Here is a 13,767-nt window from a genome sequence, read left to right on the forward strand (position 1 = left end):
ATGCAAAAACAAACGCTATGAGAAACATCAACGCATTTATTAGGTAGTGTCCAGCCTTTTTTAAGTTTTGCAAAGTCACGGTTCAGTGTAACATCAAATTTTTGCACCCTTCGGCACTACTGATGTATTTAGTTCGAAGAAGTACTTTCGGAACCATTAAGGGTTTCTGAATTGAACAGCAATGGCGAAGTTTCCAAGTGACGATTTAAAGAAACTTTAATTTTTTAAAAACTATAACAACAGGAAACGCAGCGGTTTTCAAGTGGATCAACTTGAATTGAAGAATTCTCCCACAATTTTCATTCCTCAATAAAATAGACCTGTGGAAAAATGGATTCTACTGATATAGAAATGGTAACGACACATGGTCCTCATTCAGCTTCCATTTCTTCAAAATCTTTCAGATTCAGATTGATATTCGTTTTAATTCAAACTAATTCCATTTTTCAACACAGGCACTGCGCCAAAACCCTGTCTTTTGAAATAAAGCTTGTTTCTGAAATTTAGGTAAATTTTCCCGAATTTGAGTTCTCTTCTATATTTAGGGGACAAAACAAACTTTTACGAAACAAACAGATAGATCTACGCTCTGGGTCAATATTTGGAAAAGTTGCCATTGATGATACACGGAAGTAAAATCTGTCATTAATAGGTGTTTTTGGCGTTTGCATCGGACCACATAAGGAATAAGTTAACGAGACACTTGATGGCTCGACATTGGCATCAAGTATTTTTTGGGTTAATAAAAACAATGTGAACATAATACCTTACGATGAAAATAGAAGACCGTTGCGAGTGAAAAGCAATGCATCAGAGCTTACAAACCTGTTAAAATTGTCAAATCAGCCGCAATGGCTTCCAGCTAGCTAACAACGCAATTACAGATCTGCTTCAAAATAATTTAACACGTCGCAAGTATATACACGTTGAAAATGAAACACGTTTGATTTAGAAGAATTCTTAGCTGTCTCAGAAGAACAAAACCAGTATTTCTTGATCTGTCCATTGTATTTTTTTTTGTTTATGTGCACTGTCTTTTCACGCCTTAGAATTCAAAAGTTTCCGACAAAAACTGACTTGAATTGGAATATTTTAACCAGAAGAGATAGTGTCCCTTTTTTAACAATGGCTTTCTGTTCAGCTTATCGCCAGAAACAATCTTAATCAATCTAATAAAACGGAAATATGCTTGTTGAATCCTTGACTTTTCCTGAGTCTTTTGCTCTCATCATAAAATCTAAGTAGAGGCGATGCACTTGAATTTTAGCGAACTTTCTATATTTTGTAAATGTTGTTTGCTCAGCTTAGATGTCAGAGTAATTCATCTAAGAGGTCGAGGCTTTCGCCTAAAAAGTAGAGTTGTTCTAAGTGAAGATTATTGTTTTACTATTCGCAGTTGAAGAGTTGGAATGTGTTTCCCAGATATTAAGAAAGTAATTTCTACTCACAATTATGCTCTCGGATGGACCAAAAAGCCATTCCAGGGCACTCACTGATTCGTTTTTCAGATTAGCTCACACTCTAAATAAAATTCAGTTAAATTTACCAGAAAGAACGCCTGAATTATCCTGTATCGTTCAGGCAAATTTTTTACCCCACCTACGCTCGAACTTACCTGAAATTTGCCTGAAAATTGGAGGCTTCATTGGCTGAAGTTCTACATGAATTTGGCTGAGGTTCTACATGAACTTGCTTGAAAATCACCTAAAAATGCACCCAAAAAATTCAGGTCGTTTTTCTGGTTCAGCTGTTTTTACCAGAAATTCGCCTGAAAAATTAAAAACCTGAAATTTTCAGGTGAAATTCAGGTAAAAATACCTGAACCAGAAAAACTACCTGAAATTCTCAGGTGTATTTTGCATGTGATTTTCAGGCAAGTTCAGGTAGAAATTCAGACAGTGACGCCTCAAACTTTCAAGTAAATTTCGGGTAAGTTCAAGTGTAGGTCAGGTGGGAAAAATTTGCCTGAACGATACAGGTGAATTCAGGTGCTTTTTCAGGTAAATTTACCTGAATTTTAATTAGAGTGTGAGCTAACTTGCAAAACGAAGTAGTGAGTGCCCTAGAATGGCTTTTTGTTCTGTCCGAGAGCATATTTTGAGTAGAATTCACTTTCCTAAAATCTGGGAAACACCTTTCAAATCTTCAACTGCGAGTAGTAAAACAAAAATCTACCATTAGAACAACTCTACTCTTTAGGGCAAAGCCTCGGCATCTTAGGTGGTGTACTCTGACATGTAAGCCGAACTAACAACAACTACGAAATACAGACAGTTCGCTAACATTCAAGTGTATCGCCTCTACTTAGTTTTCATGATGAGAGCAAAAGACTCACGTAAAATTCATGGAATCAACGAGCATATTTCTATTTTAAGAGATTAATTAAGTTTGTTTCTGGAGATTAGCTGAACAAAAAGCCATTGTTACAAAAGGGGGCACTATCTCTTCCAGTTATAAACTTCTAAGCCAAGTCAGTACTTGTCAGAAAGTTTTAAATTCTTAACACCGGAATTGACAGTGCAGATAATCAAAAGACCACAATGGACAGACCAGGAAATACTAGTATCGTTTTTCTGAGACAGCTAGGAGGTCTTTTCAATCAAACGTATTTTAATTTTTTTTGTGTATATTTTTGCGACGTGTTAAACTATTTTGAAGCAGAGCTGTAATTGCGTGACTAGCTAGCTTGAAGCCTTGATCGCTGATTCGAACAACCAAAAATACTTGATGCCAATGTCGAGCCATCAAGTGTCCCGTTAACTTGTTCCTTATATGGTCTGATGTAAACGCCAGACATGCACCTATTGATGACAAAGCTTACTTCCGTGCATCATCAATGGCAACTTTTCCAAATATTTGACCCAGAGCTTAAGTCTAACTGCGCTCAGAAAACTAGAAACGTTAAATAATTCGTTTGTCGGTTTGCAAGTGAGGAGAAATAAATTCAATTTTATGAGGTCCCAAGCTATGGTGCAGAAAGCCCGTTGCTCAGATAGGATCTCCTAGCTGGCTCAAAACTTTTCTCCTATCCAACAGTGATCGAAAAAATGAAAAGAATTTATTTAATGAATTATGAAATCGTGGTTGCTGGCTGTACTTTAACTTCTCTGAAGAAACAATGCAAAAAAATAGAAATTTACACAACAACAACCATAATTTCAGAACTTTTTCAGGAATCATTATTATCTTCTTGATCCTTGTTGGTTAGTTAATTTTTAGACTTGAGCTCAGAATTGACTTTTCTTTGAACAAAAATTTTATTAGGGCCAAATTCACACGAAACACAGAGCGATTAGTCAGTATTTTTTCGAGTCGCGAACTAGAGTATCATAGGCAAGATTTCGTTCAAAATTTCCTTGTTTTCCTCTTAAGGGCCATAAAGTTCAAGAAATTTGCAGACGATCCAAATGAGCACCTTATCCAGCGCCTGATTCACTTTGCAACATGGTAATAACAAAGGGATGTGTGCGGAGTAAAAATGCCAACGTTGGTTCCGGGAACAAACTGTAACAAATAGTAGCTTCAATCATGCCTAACTAGAGTGATTACTTCCTTTGAAGTCTGTTTTTGTGTTATGATGTACAAGTCGAAGGACATTTTTATACGTTGCTTCTGACAAAGAGTGTCTTCCGCCACAACTCTTTCGAGGACAGAACATAAAAAGCGAAGTTAACATGATCGCATCAATTATGATGACGCAATATAGAACTATTAATTCCATGTGTTCATATGTGTTCAATTTTGATCTATTCAGCACAACAGTCTTTTTTCGGCCATAATTTTTTTTAAAAAATTAAAAACATAAAATGAGGTTTGATAAGCAAAAATAAGATTCCTTGAATCTCAAAGCATCGCTTTGACCAATTTGACATCTGAAATTGCATCGTTATAAAACCAGCAAACTTTGGTAAATGATCTTGAGTAGAATGTTGACAAAAAGTTAAATTTTTATTATTTTAGCATGAGGACATCGATTTGATCCAATTTGGAATTATCACTAAATTTAAATGCCACAATCTTCAAAAAAAATTAAAAAAAGAACATGCCTTTTGTTTTGTTCGGACTCAATGAGTAGTGCGCATCAGTTTTTTTCAAAAAATCGGAGCATTTTTCTTTTTACTAGCATTTTTCTATTCAAAAAAACAATACGTTGAAATGTAAAATTTCTTTTGCACCTTTTTAAATTAGTTTTCGGCGTTTCTATCTTTGAAAATATGCTCTCTGATATTCATCAGAGAGAGGAAGAGGTATAAAAACTTGTCAATAATGGATGAAAATGTTTCTTCCCTTTTCTAGATCTATAAGAGGAAAAATTTACGTGACGGCAGAGGGAACGTTCGAAACCGTCTGTTTTGAATCTATTTTCGCTGACAAATTAGGTGCAGTTAATTAAACAGAGACTCATAGCCTAAATTATTGTGCTTGATTTAAGCAAAGCGTCTATGCATAGCAGGTTCTCGAACCAGATTATTTATATTCTGAACAAAATCAAACTCAGTATATTTTTAATAGCAGATCTTATACCAAACAAACATTTGCGTTTTCTCAAAAATTCGACGAAATTGAAACATTGAATAAAACTTTCTGGCGCTTCCTCAAAAACAGCTCAAAATGTACATCATTGCGTTGCCAATCCTACAAATTCAGTTGAGTCCGCGATTGCAAACAAGAGTGACAACATTTTTTTACCCATTCTTGCCTGGAAAAAATATGGTTAAATTGTGAAATAAACAGTGAAAATAAAGTTGCGGACAATCCTTACAAAATTCTCTCACTGATCTCAGAAAAATAACGTTTTTATGTCATCAATGACCGCAGTTTGTGGGCAAGGGTATCGTCATTGCCGCACCTTAACCATTAATTTACATTCACAACTTTGATGGATTAAAATTATAATTACTCCTCACTTCATTTTGATAAGAAGTACCAATTTTATCCCACCTTTTCTTCTTTAATCAGTTTCAGAAGCCCTGACGGTTTAAACGAATAAATATCCCCCACTTTAAGTTCAACATATTCTAAGCTAAATTTTGAACTGTTAATTTATGTCCAAAACTTCGATGGTTTAAAATTATTATTATTACACCTCGCTGAATTTTGATAATAAGAATTGTAACCCACTTTTTTTTCTTTTAATCAGTTTTGGAAGCTTGGCACAGAAAGTAGCTATCTTAGGGCTTATTTTAGTACTGCAAATTTGACGGACAATATTGACGAAAATTTTTCCTTCGTTCTCGCGTGTCATCAAATTCCGTAATCGCGGACATCAATAGCAAATATTCTCAATTTTGATTAAATTTGCCGTGGTTTCACCACTGTCACTGTCACTGTTGTCCGCGAAACTCTATTACTCTTAATCTTAAAACATGAAAGGAGGGACAATGGTGACATTAGTAAGCAAATATGTTTGCTCAAATTGTAGGATTGGCGACGTAATAATATTCACCGTCTACGCACAATCACAAATTAGCAGATGAGTTATTTTGTTAAATCACAATTGTAGTCCGTTACGATGTTTTTACTGTACTGGCACGTTTGAAAAATAGGCTGACACTCAGGTTTAGCTAGCTAAAATCTCGAACTCTATTCATTATCCACATGTTTTCGCATTCCGAAATGTACTTCGACCCGAACACGAATTGGCTGACAGACTTTTAAAGCGTTTTCTTATCTCGAAGATTTAACCCACAAGTTTCAAATTTTCTTGAATTCTGTAGAAAAAGCCCCTGACACAATTCTTTCACTTGTTTCACTACCAACTGCTCATTCTTGCTGAAAGCAATTGCAGTTAAAAACATTTACAAGATTTGCGCTCAGAATGATTTATAAAAATTATATGCGAGTAATAATTGGTTTTTCTGTTACCTAATCATCAGTTCTGCAATTTTACTTTATGCTCTATGAGTACATCACTAAAAATGCCAGAGATATAGCTTTACTAAATTGTTTTTCAAAGTTAACGAAGTTGAGCAATTATTTAGCGCAATATTTTTGTCCAAAGATATCAGTTTACATAGTTAAATAAACGATAATGAAATTTTCCATCCGGTTGAGTTCATACTGAATGTTTGCTCTATATCCGCCAGGCTCTACAAAATGTGTAGTTTAATTTAAAGTAAGAAAAGAAGCGTCCATTTCAATGGCAGTCATGAATTTCGATGTCAAAATTCTCCAAATCTATTTCATAAAACAATGTATTGAAAGAATATGACGTTTTTCAGAAAATTGCCTCCCCCACCTCGATTAGACATTTTTCTGCACATAAATAAATAAAATGACGGAATCAAAAAAAGATACAATTTGAAAATGCTTCAACATCTTCTCCAGTGCTGAACTCCGGAATATAAAAATTATCGCTTCGAGTTGAACCAAAAACTGAGTCGTTCACCCTAAACTCTTCGCACCTTAATTTAAATTCTTTTGCCTGCTCTAACCTTCTTTCCGTGCAAGCGCAACCGATTTCACAGAATTTTCGTTACCAAGTGCGTTACAAAGTGAGCTAATCCTACAGAATATTTTTTACAGGAAAATCACTCAATTTTTAGTGCTTTTCTGATGAGGTAGCTCACAAAAATACAAAAATTAGCAAAGCATCTAATTCATTAACCAGTTTTAAACTCAGCTCGCAATTAGCTTTAGTCAACCTTGCTTTTTAATCTTAAATTACTTTTTTACTCTTAAATTCTTATAGTCTCCGTTCAAAAATAGTTTGCACATTCCTCAATTGCCGATAATTGTTTATGCCCAATTCAAACGTTGAAATAGCTAACTAAAATCTCCAAATTTATTAACGCTAAGTCCTGGACTTTAATTCCGAATTAAAAAAAACGAATTTTGATTTTGATCTTTTGAAATAATTTTCGAATGAACCCCTTAAATGGAAGATAATTTCTCCAAAAGTCATGTAAGCGGAACACTTTTGAAACATTCTCGCCGGTATATTAGCATTATAAAACAGAAATACCCTACAAAATCTAAATGCAAATTCATCTTGTAAGAGCACCAAAAACAACATAAAAACAGATGTTATTGAACATTTATTTCTTACGTTTTGTTTTTTTGTTAAGGTTGTATAAGTATTTTTTACAAGTTTCTTGTAGAGTGACTTGCTTTTTGCTTGAAAAAAGTTATTCAAGGCAAAAAACTTTAATCATGAAAAAGATTTAATTAATTCCGTGACCAGTCAACTTTAAAATAATTTTTTAAAGTTGACTGTTCACGGACTGAATAAGATTTAATTCAATCCGTGACCAATCAACTTCAAAAATAATTAATTCCGTGACCAGTCAACTTTAAAATAGAACAATAATTTTAAAACAGATCATTGTTCACTGTTATTTACTGGAATATTGCCTCAAGAAACCACCTATTAGAAGTATTTTCTCTTTGAAAGCCCCACCAATGAGAAAAAACACATTGGATAGGTGGTTCTATATTTCGATGACATTTAAGAGCAAAGCGTTTATATGGTCAATTATTTTGTCTCTGATATCATTTTTCCTTGGATATAAATTAACATATAGGTATGACTTCCTTGCAATCAGACAGGGATAGGTTATTATTTCGTTGAAAGGGATACCTAATGATTTCTTCGAAATGATCTAATGATCAAGTGTGATTTTTTTGATATCGAGTGAAGAAAGATAACGTTTTCTTTGATTTCGTATCAACATCATGTATGATTCCTTCAAACAGAACTGAGAATATTATTTTTCCGATATCATTAAAAGACCAAATATAATTCAGTTGCTATCAGAATAAAATTCTTGGTTTTTTGATATCTTACAGAGATCTGATATGATTCCCTTGCCATCATATTCAAGACATCAGATTAGGTTTTTTGCTAGCAATTATGAATCATATGTATTTTCCATGACATCATTCAAAAATCTTTATTGTTTTTTTTCATATTCTTTAGGGATCATTTATGATGTTTTTCGTATCGTTAAGATCATTTAGGGTTTCTTTGATAGCATGAAAGGATCATGTATGTTTCTTTAGACATCATTTAATGATCAATTATGATGTCTTCGATATCATATAATGATAAATTTGATTTTTTAATATCTAATACGTATTTTATTTGATTTACTGATATCATGCAAAAATCAATTATGATTTTTTTGTTCCCAAATAATAACAATCAATAACTTTTTTATTTTGTTTAAGGAACATGTAGGATTTCCGTTTATACTTTCAAAGATCTTTGATTTTTTGAATATCATGCAAGTATCTTTTATGAATTCTTTCTTACTATTTAAAGATCAAGCATGGTTTCTTTGATACAATTTAATCAAAATGTTCCATTTAATTGATTCCTCTAATGAACATTAATGACTGATTTGACATATTATATTGGTTATACGTGATCTCTTTTATACCACAGAAGGATCATGCATGATTTTTTGATGCAAATTAAAGAGCTTGCATATTTTTTTACATCACGTTAATATCATTTTCGATTGTTTTGACACAATTTAATTATCATATATGGCACATCTGATGCCCTTCAAGGATCATGTTTGATTTCTGTGACGTCATGTAAAGTCAATTTGTGTGTTTTTTTAAATGTCAAATAAGGATCTTATTCAATTTTTCTGATATCACGTAATGATCATTTCTGATTTCTTTGTTACCATATAAATATCAATTAGGGATCGTGTTTGATTTTTTTGATATTATACATAGATCATTTTCGGTTTCTTTGAGATCAAATAAGAACCTTGATTAACTTTTTTATATATCAGTTTTGGAATCATGTGTGATCCCATTCATACCATTCCAGGATCATGCATGTTTCCATGAATACTTTTTGAGTATCCTGAATGTTATATTGATACTATTTGAGGATCAAGCCTGATTGGCTGGATTATATAAAAAATTTGCGTGATCTCTTTGATATCATATAAGACTCGTGTATCACTGATGTGGTATCCTATGAAGATCATGTATGATTCATTTGATCTCATATAGAGATCATGGTTTTTTTCCTTGATATGAAATAAAGATCATGCATGCGTTCTTTGTTATCACATAAGGATCCTGTTTGATTCCTTTATTTCAGATAAGAATCAATAATGTTGTGCTTGACATCATTTGAGAATCATCTATGGTTCTTTTGATATTAAATAATAATCATTTAATATTTACTTTGCGCATCACATTAAGATCATGTATGGTTTTTTGATATCATTTGAGGATCAGATACATTGATATCGTTTGAAGATCATATATGGTTTTGTTGAGATCATAAAAGGATCAGATATGATTGCGTTGCCAAAATATAAATTTTTTTTGTTTTCTTTGTCATCATTAAGGAATATGTAATACACCTTTGATATCATATAATGATTGATTTGATATCATATAACGATCGTTTATGATATGATTGATATATCATAGAAATGTAATGTATGATTTTGCCGATATTTTATTCTCATTTTATTTTATATTCTCATTTTTATAAGAATCTTATATGGTTTATTTTATAACATATAAAGATCAATTGCGATTTCTTCGAAGTCGAATGAAGGCCGCGCCAGCAAATCATTATTTGTATGAATATCATGTGCTTATTGTACCATTAAGAAATGGCGACCTGTGAGTGTTCTTTGATCGACCTGTATTTGAGGAATTCTGGGCATACCAGACATGCCAGGTTGCATAAAAAAGTTGCCTTGCGAATACAGCAAAAGTATACTTCTAATTGACGAAAACAAAACATCGATTATTTATATGTGAAAACTAATTGAATTGTATTGGACATTCGTACCTCATATTCGGCAATATGCAAATTATGCATTAGTTTGTTGATAGTGTTTATGTAAACAGGGGAAGGGGGGTAACCAAGGTTGAGGTCCAGACGACAGTTTCCTCTGATCAGACCACCCAGGTCGAGGTGTGCGTTAATGATCAGACAATTAAAAACGCACAGGGGGGGGGGGGGGTAAAGCGTGTTTTTGATTACATGGACGAGCGTCATAATAAAGTCTGCCTACATGAACGAGCTTCCTAGTCAAACCAGACCAAGCTGAAATCTGACTAACCTTTCCCCGACAGAAGTGACCTCTGATCAGGCTATCGTGCTCTCAAAACTCAGGTGCGCTGAAAGTGCGCTCTAAGCAACCTCTGATTAGACAAACCTCTGACCGACGTAACCGTAACCTCTGATCAGACACGTTCCGGACTATTCTCAACACTAAAAAGCGGCCGACGGCTTTTACAGATCATACATTTAGACGCACGATACACAGGTGTGCGCTCGAAGATGGTCTGATCAGAGGCAACATCGGTCCGGACACCTCAATCTGTGAAGCAGCTGTCCCCACGAATAAATTTTGTTGCAGCGAATAGTAAAAACTGCTGAGCTTACAAGCGAAGCTTCAATTAACAATGCAATCCTTTATTGACAGTTAACCTTTACAGGACATTGACTGGAGACAATTTATAAGAGACTAGCAAACACCAATTATCAATTAAAATTGAGCCATAGTTCGTGCTATTTGAGGGATGCTTGATCTTGTTCCCATTTCCACTGTATCTTTTCACAGATAGAGACTACGCAAAAGTTTTGTCAATTTCTAATTATGTTGACTTGACTGTCAAATTCTGATTAGTTGAATTATTTGGCTTCGTGATTTTTGCTGAAATAGATTCATCCGACCGCAAACCAAGCGGGTTTCGCTTCACTCGCTCGTTCGCCCACACTTTGCTGCTGGTTTCCAGTGTTTCCAGTTCGTTTTCTCATTAGTTTCCCAATGTGACGCATTGTTTGTGTTAGTCTGAAACAAAACAAAATAAAACTTTTTGAGTTAGGTAATACTAAATTTCTGGCCCATTTTGGTTTAGAGAGTGAAGAAACACGTATCACCTATACCGTAAAAAATGCACTTTAATTTAATTTAACTAACTCACTTTTTAACTTGGCAATGAGAATGAAAGCTGGTCATTAGTCCATATTTAGTCCAACGACTTTTTGTAAGAATTTACATGTTCATATCAGGCCTTTTTCGGCACAAATTTTCCATGATAACCATATTTATTTCAAGAACCTTACAAGAATCGTCTCTTTTGCGCAAACCTTTCAAGATAACAATCAAAATTTTCCCATTGTCTTGCAAAACAAACTCTCTCGTTTTTGCGAGATCGATTGACTTATCTAACCGAGTTGAACTAGAAAGTTTAAAGATCAATATCTGTTCTCAGTTCTTAAAGATCAAAACGCTATATTTCTTTTGAAATTACCACCTATGTATTTGGCGTAGTAAAATTACATCTAATGAAATCATTCAAGTTACGTCTTGATCAAAGTGAATAAAAAATTATTGTAAACAAACACCGTAATTTTTTTTCATCGATAAGGTCAATGCGGACAAAAAACGTGTTATACTCAAACGCGTTATTTTTTGTTCAATCAATTTTGACCGATCGATATACTGATTAGAGAGGGTTGTGATTGGTATCATAAGAGAGCCTACTCAGAGCAGAATATGTAACTAAATAGATTTTTTTAATTTAGTTTTTCCATGGAGTTATCGAGGTTTAAATTTGTGAACATTTGATAGATTTTTGTCGCTTTGGTTAGTTTCCTTCCGTAATTTTACACAATTTTCCGCCAATTTTGCCAAAAAAACTATGTTAAAATTTGTAAAAAATAGTGCTCTTGGATTTACCTCTAAAAACAGAAGACAGTTTTTTTGACTGTTTTATCCTAATTTTGGCTGAAATTGCTGCTGAATTTTTCAAAAAATAGTGTTTTTCCATCAAAAATCAACGAAATAATTATTTTAATCCACTTTGTTTAATTTTACTTGGTTAACGCGCCTAAAAACTGCTGACACAATCTTCGTTAACTTCAAAGAATGCAAATTTTCCTTTCGCAATCCATAAGAGTGTTCATGAAATAAAATTATGTCCATTTTTTGTTAATTTTACTCAATAGTAATGCAAAATGCAATTTTTTTCGTATACTGAGTTTTTAGTCAAATTATCCATATCCATAAAAATTGGAACAACAACGAGTTGTTAACGAATGAACGGCAATAGCAAGGCTCGTTTCGGTTTAACAGCTGTTCTTTGACAGCCCGAAACAATCTATTTGTAATCAGTCAATTTTTTAAAAAACATTTTATTTTTTTAGCTTTTTTTACGTTTTATTACAGAAAAGAACAATTCAAATCAAAGCGTACTAAAGACAGGTCCAACACATATTTTCAAAATGAATAATGGAATGTTGAGCATAAAAACTTTTTTCTTTCATTGGCAAACTTGAAGCCTAAAATCAAAAAAGGCAGGTCGCATCGTTTTTCTTTTGTATTCAATTTTATTTTTTACGGTTTTGCGTCATAAGTAATGGTTTTTCTTCTTTTATACAACGAATTTTCACGAAATTGTGGATTTTTGAAAAATTTCCTCGTCTTTGAGTTTATTGTTTTTTTTTCTTGTCAGCTCAGACATCAAATCATTGGTGTTTAAAATGGGAGAACAATTGATCACTTCAGTATTTCAGTGAACATATTATTATTTCGACTCTATCTTCTAGCAGAAATTAATAGAGTTTTTTGTTTCGGTCATTTTCGTCGTTTTTTTGCAGTCATGGCTTCAATTCTGGATAATTGGATGTTTTAACGGCTTACTGTTGATGTAAAACAGCAGCCATTTACTGATTTTATTTGATAGCTAAAGACTTTTTTGACTTTGAGATCAATTCTTTTGATGATAGACGACAGAATGTTTTGACCCAATTTTTATAATTAAACTTTTTGTACTTTTTCTCCGCTTGCTTCCTTGTCTTATTAATTACAGGTCTCATATGAAACCATTGGTTATCAAGAAAAACAAAATTGAGTATATCGAAAGTTTTTAGTCCATTGCTTGTTGCTTTAGCGTCTTCGATACTGGTTTTTTGAATAATAATAAAAATTATTTTGACTTTGTCTTCCTTTGCCGCCCTTATTTTAGTGCAATGATAATATCTATTCAAATAAAGATCTTAACATTTTTCTACGGATGTGCAGAAAAATTTTTTTCTCTTTTTAGTTTGTCGCTAAGATTTTTTTAACATTGAAATCAAATGATTTAAAAAAATTTATCTACGAATTTTTTAAAATATGCAAATTTTCTATAACTTTGTCCACTTGCTGCCTAGTCTGATTAAATACAGGTCTCATGTCAAATCAATGATTTTCCCAAAATTAAACACATCTTAAAAGCTTTGCATATTGCTTAAACGGCTTCTAAACCGGTTTTCGGAATTTATAAATTAATTTTTGATTTCTGTCTTTTTTTTGTTCTTTTTTTAGTCGTTTGATAATTTTTGGAATCTGCGGGTCATAACTGTTTTCTATGGGCGAACAAGGGAAAAGTCTACTGATTTCAGTTGGTAGCTAAATTTTTTCGTGTTTTTGGAATCAATTTCTCTAAAAAAAATTCGACTTGTTTTTTAAATTTGCACTTCGCTGTTCTTTTTGCACTATCTGTTGTCACATTAACTGTAGACTAAAAATCACATTTTTGATTTAACAAAGAGACAATTGAACATTTTTACTGTTTTTTTGTTAACGGCTTCGATACACCTTTTTGGCAAAAAATTAATTTGAAATTATTTTTGTGTTTTTGTACTTCTTTTTGTTGACGTACAACAAATTTTGGATAATGATAGAATGCTTTTCAATAATTTTCCCTAGAGTTTTGATTGAACCTGTTTTATGATTTCAATTGATAGCTAATGTTTGTATGACTTTGAATATAATTGTTGGTACATTAAAA

At 32.9% G+C, this 13,767-nt stretch overlaps 2 protein-coding genes across 4 annotated transcripts in view; one reads left to right on the forward strand and one right to left on the reverse strand.

The window, feature by feature from the left end:
- Positions 1 to 13,767, forward strand: part of LOC142351537 (sialin-like) — a 438,741-nt gene that overhangs the window by 258,154 nt on the left and 166,820 nt on the right. The window lies entirely within an intron of this gene.
- Positions 10,369 to 13,767, reverse strand: part of LOC142351530 (uncharacterized) — a 60,261-nt gene continuing 56,862 nt past the window's right edge. Inside the window, exon 4 of the mRNA XM_075403601.1 lies at positions 10,369 to 10,781. Coding sequence (XP_075259716.1) covers positions 10,655 to 10,781 — 127 coding nt within the window. The 3' untranslated portion in view covers positions 10,369 to 10,654. The remainder of the gene's footprint in view (positions 10,782 to 13,767) is intronic.

This window comes from Convolutriloba macropyga, chromosome 13 (assembly GCF_964194025.1).
Source record: "Convolutriloba macropyga chromosome 13, txConMacr16.3, whole genome shotgun sequence".
Taxonomy (NCBI): Eukaryota; Metazoa; Xenacoelomorpha; order Acoela; family Convolutidae; genus Convolutriloba; species Convolutriloba macropyga.